This window comes from Sphaeroforma arctica (genome assembly GCF_001186125.1).
Source record: "Sphaeroforma arctica JP610 unplaced genomic scaffold supercont1.225, whole genome shotgun sequence".
NCBI lineage: Eukaryota > Ichthyosporea > Ichthyophonida > Sphaeroforma > Sphaeroforma arctica.
The window spans coordinates 38,151-60,418 of record NW_014040333.1 but is presented as its reverse complement, the minus strand read 5'-3'; the positions used below and the strand labels follow the sequence as shown (position 1 = coordinate 60,418).

General features: G+C 45.1%; 3 protein-coding genes across 3 annotated transcripts in view; 1 reads left to right on the top strand and 2 right to left on the bottom strand.

Moving 5' to 3' along the window:
- The first annotated feature begins 4,160 nt into the window (after positions 1–4,160).
- On the top strand, positions 4,161–9,235 carry SARC_04160 (hypothetical protein). The gene is made up of 8 exons (XM_014302029.1): positions 4,161–4,282; positions 4,697–4,822; positions 5,719–5,975; positions 6,153–6,523; positions 6,762–6,886; positions 7,142–7,308; positions 7,605–8,513; positions 8,869–9,235. Exons 1-8 carry the CDS (start codon positions 4,258–4,260, stop codon positions 8,941–8,943), a joined length of 2,055 nt encoding a protein of 684 aa, XP_014157504.1. The 5' UTR covers positions 4,161–4,257; the 3' UTR covers positions 8,944–9,235.
- Positions 9,236–10,579: 1,344 nt separating this feature from the next.
- Positions 10,580–15,122, bottom strand: SARC_04159 (hypothetical protein). The gene has a single exon (XM_014302028.1). It carries the CDS (start codon positions 15,101–15,103, stop codon positions 10,661–10,663), a length of 4,443 nt encoding a protein of 1,480 aa, XP_014157503.1. The 5' UTR covers positions 15,104–15,122; the 3' UTR covers positions 10,580–10,660.
- Positions 15,123–20,373: 5,251 nt separating this feature from the next.
- Positions 20,374–22,268, bottom strand: part of SARC_04158 (hypothetical protein) — a gene marked incomplete at its 3' end in the record, with an annotated part of 6,331 nt that continues 4,436 nt past the window's right edge. The window contains exons 7-8 of the mRNA XM_014302027.1: positions 21,836–22,115; positions 20,374–20,448 (exon numbers count right to left, since the gene is read on the bottom strand). Of these exons, the coding sequence (XP_014157502.1) occupies positions 20,374–20,448; positions 21,836–22,115 (355 nt within the window). The remainder of the gene's footprint in view (positions 20,449–21,835; positions 22,116–22,268) is intronic.

The following is a 22,268-nucleotide window of genomic DNA, read 5'->3' as shown; positions in this document are numbered from 1 at the left end:
TTCTAGTGAAAATTATTCAATAAAGAACAGCTAGAGGTACCCTCTGTGTGATCGAGGATATTTAGGCTCTTAACATGAGGCAGTCCCGATCATTCTTACACAAGCTACCACTGCTAAATCCTAACTGACTAAATTGTATTTTAGTTTAATATAGTTTGAAACCTAGTAATTTCCATCGAAGTTTACACAGTGTTAAGGTGGTATCGACACTAGATATTTTTTTTCTCACTCCGCCCGCCTGTATGTATATCTCAGTGATGTCTTTAAATCTATCTTGCTCAGACATATACTTCAGTGTGGCATCTACGTTACTGAGAGTTTGGGAACTGTTTTGCTTCTCGCAATCACTGGTTATTACGTCTACGTTTTTTTGTTGCGGTTGTGCGTAGGCCTTCATCGTCTGTTTTTGCTCTTATACATATTACATATGTCGACATGGAGGTCTGCCTGTATGACTGTGTCTTTCCTCGTAATACTTGATCACGTTTCGACTTATCTGTGTAGTCCATGGGATCAATCGAGCCCTATTATTAATCAACGAAGCCTCTATCTCTCTAAAGGTCTAAACGTGCGATATGTACTATGTGTGATCTGATGCCCTTCGTTGCCCACATAAAACCCGTCCGGTATAAATTGTATGATTCTTCGTCTAGAGGTTCCAGTATTAATGCCATACCCATACAATTGCGTGAAAACTCAAACATAGCTGAGCAGTCTAGGCCCTCACTCGTATGCTCAGTTCTGTCGTACCCTTCTACATTCAAACCCGTCCATTTGCAATACGCTGTTACACCATCGTATATGTCACGCTTCATATGCTGTTTGTGTCAAAGATGAATTTCTACGTTGTTATATCTGTGTACTGCGCTGGCGGCTGATAAGCTATCCTTCATAAATTGGCTAACAGCTTGGTTGATGAGTTTGATGTATAATCCTTTAACCATAATTTCTATTTTCTCTATCAGATCGTATAGATACCAGCGTGCTATACGGTTGACTTCATTCAACTTCTTGTTTTACGGTCCAGTCAATTCACCAGATATTTTAATGAACGTAGTGCGGTCGACCGCTCCTAAATCATTCTGTGTGCAGGTTTTTTTATACGAGCATATATTGATTCCATCGGCATTTTACTGATAACCTTAAGACCAGTTACAATGTCGTCGATGTCACAAACACGCTTCTCGCCGAATGCAACCCTTTGTACCATAGCATCATTATCAATAAAAGCAGCTGCATTTCCTGCCACTTAGTAATTTGCTGTTGTTCGGTAGATGATTTTTTTTGAGGTATGTTGGGCCCGCTTTGAAACGCATCATATTTTTTTTTTGTGCATGTTGTGCATGTGTATTTCCGAGCTGTGAGGCAAGGAAGCACTACTTTTCCGAAACTAAAGACTAGCTATTTGTTGCTGCACCGTTTCACCTTTTGAGGCTGGAGTATCACCATCATCACTGGGACTTTCACTCGAATCAGAACTTTGATTTAGGCTACTAGATTTATTTAAGGCGCTTAGATCATCACCCGACTCACTGTAGTTGCATTTCTCAATATGTTTACTGTTGCGCTTCTTTCTCATACGAGGTTTTGGCCTAGCTATCTGCGACAGTACTGTCATGCAACCTAAGTTACGAGCACCTTTTTTGCATTTACTTATAGACTTGTGCATCAATGTAAGATGCTCAACGTAAGCGTTATCCGTGCGTCTAACAGAGGCGGTCATCAATGCTGCGACATCATCAGAGAGGATACTAGTAGCTTCAATATGCATACACTGTCGAAACCGCTGAACTAGTCTTTCTGTTTATCTATTGTGAAGGATAAAAATAACCCGTAACGCGCCATCCCTTTTCTATCAGTGTAGCTGAAATATAGTCTGAAAACTTTCTCATCGACCTCGATGCGACGTCTCTGTGCGGTTTGTATAGTTGAGTCAATAGTACTTTGAAACGATTCTTGGAATCGCGAAGTTCAGTTTAATGTTCGAGTGCTGGGGGTTGCGTCTTCAATGCGTGTCTGCATGCGTACTCGTTTGCAAGCACAGAGACATAGTTCACAAGACAAGTGTTCGCCCTTAGAAAAACACAGCTTTATGCAGTTCTTGGCATGGTTGATTATGTGCATATTTAGATAGAGTTTAGTTATGTTATGTATTGATAATTGTGTGATCAGAAAATGTACGCGAGTCAAAAGTAAAACAATTCGCGCCAATTTTTTTTTGACCAATGGGAGCTCGAAAGCTGTAGGGTAAATAATCTAAAACACGGCACGAATTGAGCTTGTAGGTTTTGCGGCACGAGGTGTACATTTTAACCAACATAGCTACTGGTCTGCTTCCTTCGCGGGATGGTCTTAGATATGTCTCATGCATTTTTCGGCCCTGGCTGGATGTCTTTAGGTGCAATAGCGCCCTCACCATAAAAATGGGTGGGGAGGCTCGTTACTACGGTTTTACCTAAATTCGGTGAAACAAAATTCTAAAAACTAAATACATACATAAATACTGCATTCGGTTTTGAATTTGGTCATCCCACTAATCTCCAAAATCCAGTGTTTATTGTCACATGTATTATTATTTAATTATGTACAGTATACCCTTTCTGAAACGACTTCTTCAAGCTATATTCTTTTTAAAATTAAATGAATTGGAATATCATGGTTCACAAATCTGAAATCACAAACAATATTTGCTTCACATTCCATAATGAAAAACCGAAAGGTGTTTATGTAAATATGTGTACCACACTTTCAGCATTTCATTACATTACGCAGCCTTGCTCGACCCCAGTGTTCAGTGAGCAGAGAGTCGCTTTGTTCCCGTCCGGGCGTCAGGTGGGGCAAAACTTTGAAGTTTGAAAGGCGAGTGAACGGCTGCACGACTGACGACGCCTAATAAATAACGGTACAAACTTTGACTGTTTGACAGCACCAACGTGTTTTTTAAGAGCAAATATACGAAATAGATTAATAGAGGGCATATTGTAACTGAAGCAATAGCATCAATTTTTATTCGAGTTTAGAAAATAAACACAAACGTGATCACTATTTGAGTTTTAGACCTGTTTTTTTTTCATTTAAAACAAATATAGTATAATTAAAAAAAAAAGAGGTTAAAATTGTGATATTTGATGGACAAAAAGCTAGAGAGAGAGTGGCTCAATGGCATGTATTTTTTTCTTCATATATTTATAAATAAATAAATAAATAGATATTCTCTCTCTCTCTCGGTACTCAGTCCTCACGTCTCGCACATATGTGTGAGCTAATGTCTCATAGTCATAGTTCTCTCACAAGATTAGCCCAGGCCCCAGCTCACAGCTGGCAGTTAAAGTGTGTATATAGTGTGTAGTTGTAACTTGTAAGTATACACGTTGTTTTAAAAATACATACTGTGTAGCAGGCTTTATTTGACTCGGAGAGGCTTTATTGTGTAAGCGAGTAGGCTGTAGACTAGAGTAGGCCGGAGTCAGAGACTGAATTCTGGGGATATCAGTAAGTATCTACCAAATATGGAATGAATATGGCCGTGGCGCATTGGCGCCACAATCCAGGCCACAATGGCCACATGCATAAAAAGCCATAAATATTGTGTAGAAGACTGGTAAACCCGTATGTTTTGCCTGTATCTATTTATCAATATCACGTGATATTTTATTCCGCCTTGTTGAGTTGTTGTTGACATTCTTTTGGTTGTTTTGCTATGTTTTTTTGGGAGGGGGGGGGGGGGGGATAAAAACAATGGGAGTACAATTTGAATACTTTAGAATATTTAATGTAAAATTGATTACATATCGGAGCATGGACAATTGGACAGAAAGACACGGTTCTTTTGTTTGTAATTTTTTTAAAATTTTTAGCTCCGAAGAGGAAGCGCTCTGCAGCCTCTGCAGGCAGTGTTGGGCCTGGTGGTCCACCGCTCGGACCTCGGGGCCTCTCTCTTCTCTCTCTAGTAGTATTTAGCTCTAGTAGTAGGATCTGGGGCTTTGTGCGCGGCCCTGCCCTTTCTCATTTCTGGACTTCTGGTTCTGGACCCCTGGAGCAGCTGGACTGAGGTCGATGGCGAAAAGATGTCACAACAAAAACCTGACACGATTTCGGATTTCAATTTTCAGCATAGCAGCCACAAACAGTCTTTGAGACCAACAGACTTTAAGCTCTGTATTTATTTAAGAATATTTACACGATATAAACAGTAAAACCACGCACGGTAGTACCGTATCTTTGTACTGTTCACACTGATTCTACAACAAGTCAACCATGGGAAACTTTCTATCATCAGAAGGTATACCCCTATGTCCATACTGCTTTTTATCTCACTCTATCTTCTTACGGGCAAGGGTGTTGGGGTTGAACATTGTCCAACGTGTGCGTTATGGTCGTCAAGTCTTTTTTGAGAGAATTTCGGGGTTTTTTTTGGGTACGATGATCGCTGCTATGAGAGAGTGTTGGCATTTACTCGCTTTGTATACAATTAACGGATACATAAAGTCAGACTCCACTGAGTACTGAGATGTCACCTGCCCTAAGGAGGCTATTAGCCCATGCACCAACATTCTATTTTAGATTTACTGCTGCTGAGGTTCTGCATGGCAACGCTTGTTGCTATCACTCGTATCGTGCTAACGAATTGTATTCCAACTCCTCAAGTATGCTTATATATATTCATGCTTAATTTAACGCCTTGTCACACCCACAGCCCCTGCCGGCGAGGCGTCCGGATACCTATACCCCGACCCAAGCGACCCGAAATTGAAGGCGCAGAGTGTGATAGCACCGGGTGGTAACTGGGGTGCAGATGCTCACCGCTGTCCCAAATATGTTGGTATGTATTCGTGTTGACTGATTTCATTGCTTATGCAGGGTATAGATATGTCAAGTTGTATGGCTGTTGCGCATCTACTTGTTTCAGTGGCATTTGTGGTTCGAGTCCATGTAGGTTACCGTTACAATGCAACAAATCACACCGAGAGACTTTCTCTGCCTGTGTACAGAAGTATGTAGATGAGCTTATAATCATGTGTGTTGTCGCCTTTGAATTGGCAGAACCAGGCGTGCAGAACGGAGTGTGATCCTCAGGAATATCTTTCTTGAGTGGAGATTTTTAGACACCTATTTAGGGGTTCAGCAACTAGTTTCGGAGAGTTGTACCTATTTGAGGAGCGTGCACATGTATATGTAACGTCGGTGTTGTACAGACTGTAAATTTTAAAAGTTTTTCTAGTGTCGAATATCGTGAGTAATCTCATGTTCTTAGTATACAATTAGTCTCAAGGTATCAACATTACGCAAAGACACTTAAAGAGTTCGTAGTCTAAGTGCCGTTTGGTTGTAATCAATAGGATCAACCAATCGCCTACACACGTAGTAGCACTGCTACCAATCGGGAAGTATTCGGTGGTGTGAAACCCGGCACAACTTATCATTCAGAGTATAGGAGATTGTGTAGAATTATCACCTCTCACACTATTTTAAAGCTTCAGCAAAAAATATCTTTGGTAGAATTTGGACTTGGCGCTGGTTGTGTGATAATTTCCGTGCGTTGTCCTTGCAAGACTGACTGTATGTCTAAATTAGACTTTGTTCAACAGTCCAAAATACTGGTATACTATCATGATTCAAGCTCTGACAGTAACAATATTGGATTGGCTCCAAAGATAAAAATAATAGCACGTCGCTTAGATATCCCACGTAAATTTACACGCATTCCCATATGCACAGATGGCAAAGCCGAATGGACTGACCTTATCACATCCGGCACACCCGGTCGCGAGACCTGCTACGCGAACTTCCAAGCGACGGCCAAAGAACAGGGGGACAAGCCATGGCTGGGCACTCGTAAGGTGCTTTCTGACGGAAAGCCCGGACCTTACGAGTTCATCACATACGGCGAAGGCGCTAAGCTGGCCGAGCAGATCGGAAGTGGTCTAATGAAGTTGGGTGTTGCGCCTAAGAGCCCTTTTGGAGTATATTCCAAGGTGGGTTGTATGTGTGCACATGCATTTTTGAACGAGGACTGGCGTCGAGGCGTGCTTTTTCATCAGTACGTTGTATAGTCTAGACGCTGCATACCAATTTTTCTAACTCCGATGCTTTGATCTGTGTACTAAACAATCGTATTTGCCAATATCGGACACCACCCACGTGATTTGCAGAATCGTACCGAGTGGCTACTTGCTGAACAAGGAGCTAACTGCTACAGCATCCCCACCGTAGCCATCTACGACACCCTGGGCGCAGATTCAGTGCACTACGTAATGGAGCACTCTGAGATGGTTGGCGCTTTCTTCGAGAGCAAGCAACTGTCAGTTGTATTGGGAGCCATCAAGAAGGGCTTGCCAAACTTCAAGGTTGCAATTAGTTTCGATGAGGTCACCGAAGAGGATAAGGAAGACTACAAGGATGTCGGCGTTGATCTCTACCCGATCACCGAGTTATATGCCTTGGGCAAGGATAATATCGTTCCTCACCAGCCTCCCGGCCCGGATGATTTGCACATTCTTATGTACACATCCGGTACCACAGGGTATGTCGGAGCGCAACAGCATATTTCCAAGTGCAAACTTAAATCTACGCTGATATTTGTTTTCAACTTGCTGATTAGTTGTCAATTGAGGACATTTGCCCGCATATGTACTTTCCGATATGCTGTGATATAGTATTGTCACAAAATTTTATGACTGCCTTGCATTATGTGCTTGACATTCACTGAACCAAGCTGACGAGGCCCAAAGTCACTAACACGCCTATTTATTTCGATTTAGCGCTCCTAAGGGTGTCATGATCACTCACCGCAGTATAGTGTCACTGCTTGTGGGGCTTGCTAACGTTATGGCTTTGACTAGTAATGATGTCCACTTCTCCTTCTTGCCGCTGGCCCATATTTTCGGTAAGTATATCGCACGTTGACTTATGTTCCGACCCAAGTGCGATGTTCATGCGTGGTCTTTTTTTTGGTCAAGAGTTCTAGTCAATCAATCCTACAACGGGTGGAAATCCAGTCAGCACTCATACATACCGTGTGTGAAGATCACGACAATTCATACTACAATACTCAGATTGAAATTACATTTGTCCTGTAGAATATAAAACTTCGTAGTCAACAGATACTTACATTCCGGTACTTAATGCTTTCTATCGACAGAGCGTTTGACTCAGACATACTGTGTGCGATGGGCCTGCTCAGTCGGATTCTTCCGTGGTGTCATCCCCGAGCTTATGGCGGACGTGCAGGCTCTGCGACCCACCTACTTTGTTGCCGTACCTCGTGTGCTAACACGCATCTATGACAAGATCATCCAGGGTGTTAAGGTTAGTAAATCTTTAGAGAGGAGTCTGTACTAAGTGCCCAAGTTCGAGTTTGTGTTATCAACTGACATCTAAACTTGCTGATTACTCTCAGATGTCACACAGTGCTTGACTTGCATCGCTAGCAGTAAATAGGGCAGAGGAAAAAAACATAGCTACAATAGTAGTTGTGTCATCATGCAGAGCAGTACGGACTTATGGTTGCGGATTTGAAGTCCAGTACGATAGTTGACCATGAGATCATAGCCAATAGCAGCTTGATCTAATCGAATCACTCGCACATATACTCTATTACGCAGGCCGCTGGAGGAGTCAAGGAGATTCTCTTCAACAAGGCATTTGCTGCCAGAGATGCCGCTCTAAAGAACGGAGAAGACACACCTATCTACAATGCGCTTATCTTTAACAAGCTGAAGATGGCGCTCGGAGGTCGTGTTCGTTTCATTCTTACCGGATCTGCACCCCTGGACCCCACAGTGCACAACTTTTTGCGCGTGTGCGTGTGTCCCGTCATTTTGCAAGGGTATGGACTAACAGAGACCTGTGCTGGTGCTGCCATCTCCTTGACAACAGATGTTGAGCTCGGCCATGTAGGTCCCCCTCTGAATGTGTTCGAGACGAAGCTCGTGAGTATCCCCGATATGAACTATCTCACTACTGACGAGCAGCCTCGTGGTGAGGTGTGCATCCGTGGAGCAGGTATCTTCCAGGGCTACTTCAAGATGCCCGAGAAGACCAAGGAAGACATTGACGAGGAGGGTTGGTTCCACACCGGTGATGTTGGTCGCTGGAACGATTCTGGAAGTCTGTCAATCATCGACCGTAAGAAGTCCATTTTCAAGCTGGCACAAGGTGAGTATCTGGCTGCCGAGTATCTCGAGCAGCAGTACGGCAAGTGTGAGCACGCCGGACAGGTGTTTGTGTATGGCGATCCCTTCCGTACCTACCCTCTGGCAGTGATTGTTCCTGAGGAGGAGGTGGTTATGCTATGGGCGAAGGCAAACAAGGTCAGTGGAAGCTTCAAGGAGATTTGTAAAACGCCAGAGCTAAAGGCTCTACTGAAGGCGGAGGTTGTCGATGTGCACAAGACATACAAGCTCAAGGGATACGAACTGGTCAAGGACTTCATCGTCGAGTCCGAGGTTTTTACTGTGGATAACGAGTTGCTTACTCCCACGTTCAAATTGAAGCGTCCTAACGCTACCAAGGTATGTGTAGTTTAATTTCTACTGCGCGCTCATTGGAATTAGGTGTATGTGGCACCCAACAGGTGCTGTATTGTTTTTATTCGTTTATATCTGTTCTTTTGATTGTTTCCTTGGACTCCTTGAGGGTGGACGCTACTGTGGTGGATGCTCTGCGCGTCAGTTCTTTAGTGTAGTCTCATGGAAGGCGTGGTCATGCATTCTTTTTGTGTTCGTGTGTAGCAGCTGGTTTTGGCTTTGTAAGAGATGAAAAAAGGTGGGTATAAATCCCAGTCTTTGAAAAAGCGACAATTCAATCAAGTTTTATACTTACCATAACTTTTTCTCCCCTCTCTCCCTTGAATTGCAATGCGTATAGAAATACCAAGCGGCACTCACTGAGATGTACGACAAGGTCGATGCCGAACTTGCCGCCCGCCAAGCCAAGAAATGAGCGAGCCTGATATACCACAAACAACATGTACTACAAACAAAGCTATAGGTCAAATGGTCTGGGAGAGGTCTGATTCGTCGAAATCACAATTGGGAAGTAACCGGATGAAAAGTCAGTGAGTGCAAAATTTGCGAAATTTGGAGCCGTTGATGCTTCTTATGGCAATGAAAACGCTGTGCGAAACTCATGATCGCTTGGAATGAAACCCTTCGAATGCTGTCCCAACTCCCTTCAGCAAGAACGATACAGCATTGCTGCATGTTCTAATAATAAAGAGTCCATAGTACCATTCTCATTCGGGTCTTCTCTAAGTGTACCACTACATTAGTGTATGGTTTCACTATTATATATATATATATCGGTAGCGATTCCACGGAGTCGCATATAGCGTAGTTTGAAAACGCTTCTGAGGCAGTGGAAAAGTTTTGATAGCTCATGAGTATATAACTTGAAATCGCAGGGTATGCGATTATAGTACCTGTGTTTGAGCAGAACGTGGGTTCTGACGCACACATTAACACTACCACAGAATAGCCCACACGTATTAACACTACCACAGACATAGTTCAAACTTGCACAGTTGCTACCATGCCATGAGCTGTGTGGAGGCATTGTGCGTGCCTCTGCATATGCCTCGTAATGCCATGAGCTGTGTGAAGGCATTGTGCGTGCCTCTGCATATGCCTCGTGCGTACGTGTAATGCATATGTGTAGATGCATTGAGCTTGTGTCTAGTGCATATGTGCAGATGCATTGTGCTTGTGTGGAATACATATGCGTAGATGTATTGTGCTTGTGTTTAGTGTTGTGTGTAGTGCATATGCATAGATGCATTGGGTGTGTGTGTAAGGCATATGTATAGGTGCATTGTGCTTATGTGTAGTGCATATGTTGTGCTTATGTATAGATGCATTGTGCTTATGTGTAGTGCATATGTATAGATGCATTGTGCTTGTGCGGAATGCATATATGTAGATGCATTGTGCTTGTGTGGAATGCATATGTGTAGATGCATAGTGCTTGTGTGGAATGCATATGTGTAGATGCATTGTGAATGTGTGGAATGCATATGCGTAGATGCATTGTGCTTGTGTGGAATGCATATGTGTAGATGCATTGTGCCTATGTGTAGTGCATATGTATAGATGCATTGTGCTTATATGTAGTGCATATGTATAGATGCATTGTGCGTGTGTGTAATGCATATGTATAAATGCATTGTGCGTGTGTGTAATGTATATATGTAGATGTATTGTGCGGGTGTGTGATGCATATAAATAGATGCATTGTGCGTGTGCGCAAGGCATATATGTAGATGAATTGTGTGTGTGTAATGTACATATGTAGATGCATTGTGCATGTCTGTGCATATGCCTCGTGTGTGTATATAATGCAAACAGGCATCCAGTGATCTAACAAGACAACTTAAAGGAGAACCAAAATACATTGTATTCTGTACATGCTGTCGGAGAAAAGAATACACTATATATGAATCCATGATTTTTAGTTTTTATTGTGATTCTCCATGGAGTAGTTTACTCAAAAGTACCGTTGGGAAGCGAAGCGGTGGTTGCTAACTATAAAGGCACAGGGTATGCAGTCTCCGACTTCAGTCTGCTTAGAACACTCTACAGCACCCCCAAGTGCGAGCATATCTACTCTATCGTATCTAATTCTAATTCTATATTGCAGCCCGGTATAATGCACCACGTCAGCGTCAAACAGGCCCATCCAGCGCCAGCGCCAGCGAATAATCTTGCCGTAAAGGCGGAGTACTGAGCTCCGGTTCTCGTGGCGTTCTTAGGGCTTGGTCCTGTTGCTCAGACATACCGTTCCGGTCGTCCGAATGTCCGCTGAGCGACGTCACCTGATCGTGCAGGTCGATGAGGTGGCTTACATCCTGGTGAGAGTCTGCAAACGCACTATACTGCGGTTCATCACTGGTGTACTGAAGGCTTTCCTGTCCCTGCACGCGCTGGAGATGGTCTCGGGCCTCGAATTCGAACTCGTTGTGAAGCTGCTCCTGTTGTGATTCGTCGGGGCAGTGTTGGTCGGGTGACCGGTGCTCGGGTTGTTGTTCTATTTGCGGACTATGAGCCGTTCCGGCCTCCTCTTGCAACAGTAATTGGCCAGTTATATTGCTTTGTTCTTGCACTTGCCCATTCTGTTGCGCCATGTAGTGCTCCTGCAGTTTCTGTTCTTGCTGGCGCCCGTGCTCTAGGTGGTCGTATTGTAGATCTGATTGTCCCATACTCTCCTCATGCCCGCGTTGTCCGTCAGTCTGCTGTAGGTGCTTGTCTTGTGAGTGATCTTCTTGCTGCTGTGTCAGTGGCTGTGCCTGCACGAAGTAGTACAACTGCTCTGCATGGGGTTGGTCGTGTGACAAGTGTGGTAGCTGCTGGGTATTGAGTGGCTCGTTGACTTGTGTGGCCGGTACCTCGTTATGCATCTGGCTCTCTAACTCAGCCGAGTTCACTACACCGTACGTTGATTGCTTACCCTGATGATCTGGTAGCGTGAAGTTTGCCCGCTCCGTTATCGGCGTGTGATGTTCATGTTGCGAGTTAGGCAGCGTCTGCTGTACTTCCATCGTTGATTCTATGGCGTTGTCGGGTGTACACATAGATTGCCGAGGTACGTCATGCGCCTGGTAATTATCCTGCGGTTGGGCGCCCTCAGCCATTTGTGGTGATGTGTACTGATGCCGTAAATCGTGTGCGGAATAAAAATCGGATGCCAGTGGCGTGTGGTATTGGGTCTGTTGAAGGCCCTCTTGACTATGCTGTTCCTCCTGCGGTCCCTCTTGGGTCTGCTGAAGATTCGTCGATTGCTGCTGATGCAGCATATCATTGCTAAGTGGTTGACTGTCTTGCTGCGACGGTGCTTGTACGTACTGTGCCGTGTGGTCTGTGTGCGATTGTGTATATTGCTGAGTTCCTTCACTAGTTGGCCCTGTGTACTGAGTCTCAGTAGTCGGGTGTGAGGTAGATTGCGGGGTTGGATCTGACTGAGGCGGCTGCTGTTGTGGTGTCTCTCCCGTTTGTGGCGGTCTATATTGGTCAGGTTGCTCGAGAGGCGCCTGGGTGAGTTGTTGGATATGTTCTGACTTCGGTTGCACATACGGCTGCGTTTCATCGGTCTGCATATGCGCTCGAGTGTACTGAGGTGGCTGCTCGAGAGGGGATTGTACATATTGCTGTTGCGTTGGGTAGCTTTGCATGTGTGCGTATTGCTCTGGTGGTTCGTGTGGTTGTCCGTACTGGTGTGGCTGGTCTTGCGGTGGCGCAGACTGTTGAGCCGAGCCGAGTCCTTGCAGGTTGTTCTCATTCTCGAGACCGTCCTGGTTGTATGACAGCGGAGCCTGTGGTTGCTGCTGCTGCTGCTGGGTATAGTCATAGGGCGCTTGTTGCTGGAATGCCAGCAAGTGCGTGTGCGCGGACGCATGCGCATCGGTACCCACAAACGAAGTCTGTGACTCTGCAGTAGACGGGTGTGCCGTAGCATCAGCCGCAATCAATGCGAGCTGGCGGTTGTCGGCATTGGCCCGTGGTACCGCAGGTGTCGCGGGAGGTATCTGTGGGTAGGGCTGCGGGTCTGAACTGAAGAGGTCCTTCATGCCCATGCGGTTCTTGAACCCCTCCACCCACCCGTGGCTCGCAGAGAACTTGTCGATGCCGTGCAATCGGGCGTAGTCTGCGGCTTCGTTCTGTATGCTGTTGAGTGAGATACGCACCACCGGCTGTTTAGCTCTGCGTTGCACCACCCACTCTGCCATGTACGCATCCAATTGGGGCCATTTGCCCCTACGCTGCCTGCGTGAGGTGCCCTTGCCCGTGTTGCTGCGGATAATGATGCTACCCGCCTGGTTGAGCGCGCGGAACACGGTCTTGGCCGACACATTGTACTTCTGCGACAGTTCTTTCTGGTTGCACATCTGTTTGCTGATTTCACTTCCCACAACGAACCCCTGCGCCTCAGCGTCGGCTATCAACTGCTGTTTCTGCGACATTGTGAGTGATACGTATTTCTTCTTCGGTGCCCTGGGCTTCACCGGCGGCGCAGGAGGGGGCATCGCAATGGGCAGGAACTGCATAGACTGGTGCTGTAGGGGGTGTTGCAGATGCGAGTGCTGCTCCATTGCTTGTTGATTGTACGAATCACCCAGCAGCGACTGTGCCTGGAAGTCGGGGTTGACACTGGTGGCCGTGTCGTATACCACCACGGAACTCGCACTGTGTGAGGGTGCTGGGCCAGGGTGTTGAAGGTGTACATTAGGCTGTGGTTGGATTTGCGCATGTGGTAGTCCCTGTGATGGACCTTGCGCGTGCACCTGTGCTTGAAGATCGGGTGGCTGCTGTGAGTGTGCTAGGGTATCATGTTCTTGATATCCACCTTGTTGCTGTTGATGCTGTTGCTGCTGCTGTTGCTGGTCGCGATTGAGTTGCGAGTTTTGTATTACACTCTGATTTGACAAGTCCTGTGGACGATGATCTGCCGCACTCGCACTCATACCGACACCTACATCGAAGATATCCGAGGCATTTGAATCCATGGGCTCAAGTGGTGGCTGTACAACATTATTATGACTGGCGTGTAAACTAGGCATGAGCTCCAAATTGGAGCCTGGGGCGCTCAGGGCTGGCTCGTTGAGATGCGCCTGCGCAGCGTGTTGATGATTGATCTGTTGACCGGATGATTCGACGGTATTGGGTAACGCGAAATTCAGGAGCTGGTCGTGCATGGAGCCCATGTGTTGCATCTGGGTTTTTCTGATAAGTTCTGTGGCATCTGAATGGTCTTGTAAGGCTGCGCTGTCATACTGTGCGCCCGTACTGCCACCCACACCCAGGTCCTGCGAATGTTCATGGGCCGTCAACTGTACAAATGATTCGATGCGGCCTTCATTCTGGACAGTGAGTTGCAGAGCCTCCTGAGCCAGCTGTATCTGTTGCTGCTGGGATAGGTGATTGTGCTGTTGATGTTGCTGGTCGTGCTGCTGTTCGTGCTGCTGGTGTTGGTGTAGGCTTGGCTGGCCTTGCTGCTGGTCGTGCTGCTGTTGATGCTCCACATGGTGATTTGGTGCCTGGTGTTGTTGGTAGCTTTCAACTTGTTGTTGCTGCTGCTTCTGCTCTTCCTTCCGCTGTTCATGCGCATACTGAGGCTGCTGTTGTTGTTGGCGTTGCTGTCCTTGTGGATCCGTTTGTTGTGCTTGATACATGTCTATCTCACTTTGCATTTCTCGTTCTCGACCTTGTTGTTGATCTAAATGTTCATGTTGTATTTGTAGTTGCTGTTGGTGTTGTTGATGATACTCGTGAGTATGTGCCTGAGAGTATTGCAGTTGCGTGATGGTTTGATGCTGTTGAAATTGCTGCGCCTGTTGCGTTTGATCACCACCCAGTTCCGATTGAGCATGCATCTCTGATATCACGGGAGCTTTCGAACCTAAATCGCCAAACGATTGCTGCATACTTTCATCACGTAGCATATGACTGTTAAGAGTATGTACATCTTGCGGCAAGTGTGTGTGCTGGTCTTGCTGCATATGCTCCGCATGTTCTGCCTGGTGCGACAGTTGATCGTGCTGCATATGTTCGTGGTGTTGGTGTTGGTGCTGGTGTTGGTCATGCCGCTGCTGGTGTTGATGTTGCTGGTGTTGATGTTGCTGTCGATGCTCATCATGTCCATGTTGATGTCCTTCTAAATCAGTAGTCATGTGCTGATCGATCTCATGCACTTGCGCCTGCAATTCATGCGAGTGATCCTGTTGTTCGTGATAAGTATGCGCGTGCTCTATATCCAGCGGCTGTCCCTGAGGATGACTGCTCTGATGCTCAATATGTTGGCCCTGACCACCCTCCACCTGTACCTGTAATCGCATCGCATCCTCATCATAGGCCGGACCAACATCATACGATTGCTGAGATATATAATCCAAGTCGCGGAATTGCATGTCAATCTCAGTCTCCACCCCACCTTGGGGCTGATGCCCGTGCAACAGCCCTGGAAAGCCCGGAGGCAGGGGTAAGCTACTCTCATCCTGATCATCTGTGGGCCCTAACCCATTATCACTGCCATCTAGGGGGCTCAAGGGTATATCGTCGTCATGCTCGTTTGCATTGAGGTTCATCAACGAGTCCAACTCGTTCCCATCTGCCATGGTGTCGTGCTGAATTCCTATTATATCACACTTAGCATACCGTCTGTCGTCTACACCCCCCTCACTCTTCACCGCAAGGAATGCTACAAGGCAAGCACAGCGAATAGAAGCTCAGGACCTCACTTGGTAACAGAACGAGCACAAATTGAATATACTGCCTAACCGGCGTACAGCACCAGCTACCACGGACTTGTAACAGACATTAAACAAAGAGATTTTTAAGGTAAGATTAAAAGATTAGCCTCTTGTTATTTGTCTCGTATTACAGACTACGGGCGTGTCTCGAGTCTCGAGTCTCGAGCTGTGACGCGTGTTGGTCAGTGTGTGGCTGACTCGGGCTGTGTGCGTTGGTTCTGAAAACTGGTCATGATTTTTCATTTTTCCCTGCAGGGGTTTGTTTTCAAAAAACTAAAAGGGTGTTCAGAGATAAAAATAAAATAAAAACGACACCCAAATGCAGGATAGTATAGTACTTAGCAGTCAATGAAAATCGACTGTAGTCTTTTTTTCATCCAATAAAAATGAACAGAATTCAATTTAACTCATCTTCCCTTGGAAGAATATTGCCTACCACGATAATTTCGAAATAAAAAGCTGAAAAATGAATTACACGTTTCACCGTAACGAAAATCTAAAATTTCCTGTTTATTTGGCTACTAGACAAATCATCGTATGATTCATCCCTATCAACACAAATTCTTACAAGAAAATACACGTGTACGTGCGCGGGCAACACAAAATACACACGGGGAGTTTGTTTTGTTTTGAAACTCTTCAACATTTGTACTGAACTCTCATGCCGCGCAGGTGGACTTGTGTATTTTGTAATTTATTTCTTCATCACAGCTGTGTGGATTATAGTTTATAAAGTTGTCACGTTAGCATACGGATTAGCTCATACCTCAATTATATTATAATTTGATTTTGTCATATACATTATGCCTTCCGTAGTAAGTAAGAAGCGTTCCGGCGATGACGTCGAGTCCAAGAAGGCAAAGAAGGTCAAGTCCTCCAAGAAGGATGTAGAGGTTGTGGTTGCAAAGGATAGCAAGAAGGCTAAGAAGGAGAAGAAGTCCAAGAAAGCGAAGAAGGAGCCCACTCCTCCACCCCCCTCATCTTCGTCAGAGTCTGAATCGTCTGATTCCGAGTCCGACGATGAGGAGATGGAGGAGGCCAAGGTAGAGACCAAGGAGGCTGAGAGCAGCGGCTCAGACAGTGAGTCCGAGGCTGAGGAAGAGACAAAGGCTAAGGAAGATCCTTCTGACAGTGATTCGTCGTCTGATGAGGAAGAAGAGACCAAGGAAGATGCCAAGGTTGAGGCAGCAAAGGACAGTTCTGATTCTGAATCAGGCAGTGATTCCGATTCATCGGACGATGATGAGGAAGAGACCAAGAAAGAGGAGACTAAGGAGGGAGAAAACAACGATGAGGATGATGGTGGTATGAAAATCCACACCAAGCCCAAGAAGGCTGAACATGCCGAGGCCGGTGAGGCTGGTGACAAGAACATTAACTGTCGCGACTGTCAAGAGGACTTTGTCTTCTCTGCTGGCGAGCAGGAGTTCTTTTTGTCCAAGGGTTGGGAGGTATGTTCAAATTGTTCGATGTGTGTTTGTGTTCGTTGTTATGCCGTGTTCTTTATAGTACTGTCGTTTGACCCGGTGTAAAGCGAATGCGACAATTCTGATTAGTTTAATAACCACAATCACATCACACTCTATGGAGCATATCCTCACATGCTTCAAACTTTCGTATTTCGTTGTAGAACGAGCCCGTGCGTTGCAAACCTTGCAAGGCTGCTAAGAAGGAGCGTTTCGGTGAGGGAGCTAGTGCCGGTGGTCGTGGTGGTCGTGGTGGTCGTGGTGGTCAACGTGGTGGTCGTGGTGGCCGCGGCGGTGCCCAGAGCAACGACAGAGGTTGTTACAACTGTGGAGGCAGCGGGCACATGTCATACGACTGTTCAGAGCCCAAGAAGGAGAGACCCCAGGGTGTATGCTATAAGTTCCAAAGGGGAGAGTGCTCGTTTGATAACTGCAAGTTCAAGCACGAGTAATTCACGTGTCCTTGGATAATATAAACTGTGTACGGTGACGTTGTTGTACGCAGATATAAGAGCTTAGAAATTGTATATATAATGAAGAAATTCAAGAAATATTAAAATAGAAGGATCTCCATACTTTTAATGCATAGCTTGTTGTATGAACAGTTGTATTATATCGATCGAGTTGTGATATTATAAGATTGTTGTATGAACAGTTGTATTATAACGATTGAGTTGTGATATTATAAGAGTGTGTGTGTGCGATTTATAATTTTGCGGATGTTGATGGTGTTGTCCGCTATAGGATTTTGGTTATCAGATGGTCGGAAAGCTACGCGAATTTGTTCTTGGTAGTGCGAGTCATCAAATATCACTGTCCCTATACATTATGATGATGATTGATGTGCACAACACTGTGTTTTTGAGCTCGAGTGTGACTGAATATTGTTTGTATTGCTCACGTATGTCAAATTGCAAGTCCGCAGTGAACATGTAATACGTGGTGATCTTCTGGTCGATATTTACATGTCTACATACAATCGGTGGACAATAATGGCTAGTTCTGTTTCGAATACAGTGGTACCAATTTGTATGTATTTCATGCATGCATATATATATATTGTAACCAGTAAGGTAAAGCTTTGGGTAAGTGCTACGAAACGATACATAGTTTGAATTGATTGCGTTATGCTTGATGCGCATGGATTGACAACTACAGATCGATGTCTAGACCAATAAGTTGAGTCAGGTGTACAGAATGTTGAAGTGCTGTTGCCTGAGGTCAGCGTCGGCTGGGTCAGAGAACGTTTAGGATATATAATTCTATAGAGCGGTGCTGCAGTATACTGTATCCAGTGAAGTGTACCGGTAGACTTAGGCGACCGATTGGTGTGCCGTTGATGCGCATCTCTATTAGTTGCATATCCGTATGCCGTATCATACATAGGAAAGTGTCTTCTGATCGTCATACTAGCTTTAGCATGCATAAAAGAAGGTCAGGGTTAAACGGCGAGCTTCCACACAGCTACGTTTAGAGTGTAGAATAGTTGGGCTACAGTACCATGCTGGTCGCTTACCAGTATATATAACCACTCAGAAACAATGTACATGATGTATGTGTTCCCGATAGACTTGCTAGGCAGACGAACACACGTATAAAGCTGCACATGAGTAGCTCTGCATATAGCCTCGCACAATAACATCACATCCATTTGTTGTACGTGTCCGGTTGACTTTATTTTGTCTACCTCCCAAGGTCAGCGCACAATCCTGTCTGAATCATAGTGTACTGCAACCAGTACAACCTTGCCAAGCTGTAGAGGACTTTACTTGCGAGTGTTTTTTAAAGCGTAATAGTACTTGTGGGTCCCAGAACAGGGTGCAATACCATATAGCTGATTCAACAGAGAGTGGGCAATTGCTCGTCTCCATTTCTCATCAGTATCAACCCGTCTCTACAATTCTTACGAGTACGTTTATACACACTCCACACCTGCAAATAAACATAGGCGTAACGTACACCTGCAGATACATGGAGGAGCATGTTTGTGTGCAGCGAGTTGTCTCCCCCATGGTATAGAGTACAATACTCTCAACAAAGGATATCTAACTTTATTTATGTTGCCATTTATGTTCTATTGCATTATTGGACAAAACAGATATGCTTATGTATGGACTTTCTCTAATTTAAGCGATGGGACTGCGAATAGAGACGCGCTTATCCCAGTCACAGGTGCATTTGCCTGCCCCTTTCGTGTATCTTCATCTCTGCATGCGCACCGTATGATAACTCACCGTAATCTATAAGCATATATATTATATACATCAAGGTGCCTGTTGAACATCGACTACAGCCGAATTTAGCACTTTCTTTCGGAAATCTCATGCGCCTCATATTTTTTTAAGGCCATATGTGTGTGAACAGAGCGCTTGTGGGACTGTTTACAGCAGCTGCATAATAACTAAACCGCTGGGGTAGCCTGCCCGAATACCCAATAGGAAGTACGAAAGAATGTGTGAACAATAAGCAACGAGTGCAAACTAGGAAGTAATAAAGAATGTGTGATCAATAAGCAACGAGTGCATACTAGGAAGTACCAAAGAATGTGTCAATAACAATCAATGAGTGCATACTAGGAAGTACCAAAGAATGTGTGAACAACAAGCAATGAGTGCATACTAGGACGTACCAAAGAATGTGTGAACAATAAGAAACGAGTGCATACTAGGAAGAACCAAAGAATGTGTGAACAACAAGCAGCGAGTGCATACTAGGGAGTACCAAAGAATGTGTGAACAATAAGCAACGAGTGCATACTAGGAAGTACCAAAGAATGTTTGAACAACAAGCAACGAGGAGTGCATACTAGGACGTACCAAAAAATGTGTGAACAATAAGACACGAGTGCATACTAGGAAGAACCAAAGAATGTGTGAACAACAAGCAGCGAGTGCATACTAGGGAGTACCAAAGAATGTGTGAACAATAAGCAACGAGTCATACTAGGAAGTACCAAAGAATGTTTGAACAACAAGCAACGAGTGCATACTAGGAAATACCAAAGAATGTGTGAACAATAAGCAACGAGTGCTTACTAGAAAGTACGAAAGAATGTGTGAACAACAAGCAACGAGTGCACACTAGGAAATACCAAAGAATGTGTGAACAATAAGCAACGAGTGCATACCCCCAGTGATAGGCTACTGATGACACTTCTAAAACCAATCCACAGGAACAAACTGAATTATGTATGGACAATAAGCAAGGTATTCATATCCCCAGTGATAGGCTACTGATGGCACTTCTAAAACCAAACCACAAGTCAGTTACTTCATAAAATAAACTGAATTATGTATGGACAATAAGTAAGGAGTTCATGTCCCCAGTGATAGGCTACTGATGGCGCTCCTAAAATCACACCGCAGCCCAGCTACATACTAAAATAAACAATTCATTCCAGCCCCAGAGAGCACGTGTCGTGCAGAGAGAGCCGATACACCGGCCTGCAACAGTCAACAGCGTACAAGTGTACGGAGGGGTTCCATTTACATTTTGTATTTATTTAGATTCTTGATTCACTTATATTTTGGATTCATTTATATTTTTGATTCATTTATATATTTGATTCACTTATATATTCGATTCATTTATATTTTTGACTCACTTATATTTTGGATTCATTTACATTTTGTTTCTAACTTAATGTACAAGTTGTAGATGGATGGGCGCCTACACAGAGGACTCATTGCTGACCATACAGCAGGAGCCGATCTCCTTCACAAACTCGTCTAGTAGGATGGTCGCCTGCAGTGTTTTAAGGATACAATTGCATAAGCATGGGCTAATTCTGAGATACAAGCATCCGGCCAATATTACACGGTAGGTGTTTAGTAGAGGTTTACAAACACTCTAAAGCCTGCGCGGGATTGCAAGAAAGCCTGTGGTAAAGTACCAGCACGAGAGAAAGAGACCACCTACCTGCACTTCATTGGCGTACTCCCATAACTCCGGATCGTCTTCCTCGCTGTGTATACAGTGGTGCTTAATGGTTATAACCATGTGGTAGACTCAGTAAAATACGCACAAAGTGCGACCATGTCATGGAATGCTTTCCCAAGTGCGATTCAGCTGTTTTGGACATATCAAAGAGGACAGTCTCCCTTTAATGCGCATATGTGTGCATAGGTATAAGCTTGCCCTTGAAACGACTGAACTTACACGCACGAATGTCATGCAGCAGATGGTAAGATCCTCGCGTCATCGATGACAGCGTCAATACACAGTATTATACACAAGTCTCGTTTAAAATAATGCGTATCTATGGATTAATATAAACCAGCGCACTGTGCACGAGGGTCTCTATTCAGGCAGATAGAAAGGACATCAAATGAGTGCATCTACACACTATCTTCCATCGTTCTACAGACCAGACACACAGACACCACGTCAGCAAACACTTAAGAAACCTACCGTAGCATGCCCTTCTCACTTAGAGCCAGTTTAGCTCTGGTGACCAGCGCTTGAAAGTTATCTATGGTCCCAGCACGACGCGAAAGCTCGGCAACCACCTGTCAAGTGCAGAGTCGCATGGTTCAAGGCTCTCTCAGCTACACACCGTGTAAGGCCGTACTCATTCAATCGAACGAACACGCACGGGGTGATGCAGTGGGCAAGACACATATGCGCGTACAGGTTCAGGGTGTGGGTCACTGACTCCGTGTCTGAACGGGTGCACAACTAAAACACGTCGAACTACAGGTATAACTGGATGGTCCTAGTAGCCACTGCGTTCGCACACGCATACTGCTACAGATACACACAGCCACACTGACGACCCACTTACAATCTCCATACTACTACAGATACACACAGCCACACTGACGACCCACTTACAATCTCCATACTACTACATATACACACAGCCACACTGACGACCCACTTACAATCTCTATACTACTACAGATGCACACAGCCACACTGACGACCCACACACAATCTCCATAATACTACAGATACACACAGCCACACTGACGACCCACTTACAATCTCCATACTACTACAGATGCACACAGCCACACTGACGACCACTTACAATCTCCATACTACTACAGAAACACACAGCCACACTGACGACCACTTACAATCTCCAAACTACTACAGATATACACAGCCACACTGACGACCCACTTACAATCTCCAGCGAGTGGTATAGTGTGAGCACCGACGGCGGCACCTCGCACTTGGGACTCAGTAGGAACGTTCGCAGCTGCTCGTTGGGGAAAGTGGCCAAGTGACTGAGCAATGCAGAGACCCTAAGCATCTCGCCGTACGGCTCATCTAGCATGCGCTGCATTTTCTGCAATAACATGCGCAGGAAATCGCCCTCGTAGAACTCCACCACGTCCTGGGAAGGGGTGAGATTCGAAAGTTGACGAGTCGTGTCGATCGATTTGAACTGTGAGACGGCGGGTCTTGGTTATTGCGGCAAATGCTACATGGGTGCGAAGGAAACCTAACAACCCTGCACAAGCTCCGAATAATTGCAAGATGTCGCGCATATATATATATATATATAAATATATACGTGTACACACACACACACAAACACACACACACACGCAAAC

Bases quoted from the DNA above. Each gene is read 5' to 3' on its own strand.
- SARC_04160 (XM_014302029.1), top strand. From the start codon at position 4,258: ATGGGAAACTTTCTATCATCAGAAG. The intron at 4,283-4,696 runs GTATACCCCTAT...TCACACCCACAG, and splicing joins AAACTTTCTATCATCAGAAG to CCCCTGCCGGCGAGGCGTCC. The intron at 6,887-7,141 runs GTAAGTATATCG...TTCTATCGACAG, and splicing joins GCCGCTGGCCCATATTTTCG to AGCGTTTGACTCAGACATAC.
- SARC_04159 (XM_014302028.1), bottom strand. From the start codon at position 15,103: ATGGCAGATGGGAACGAGTTGGACTCGTTGATGAACCTCAATGCAAAC.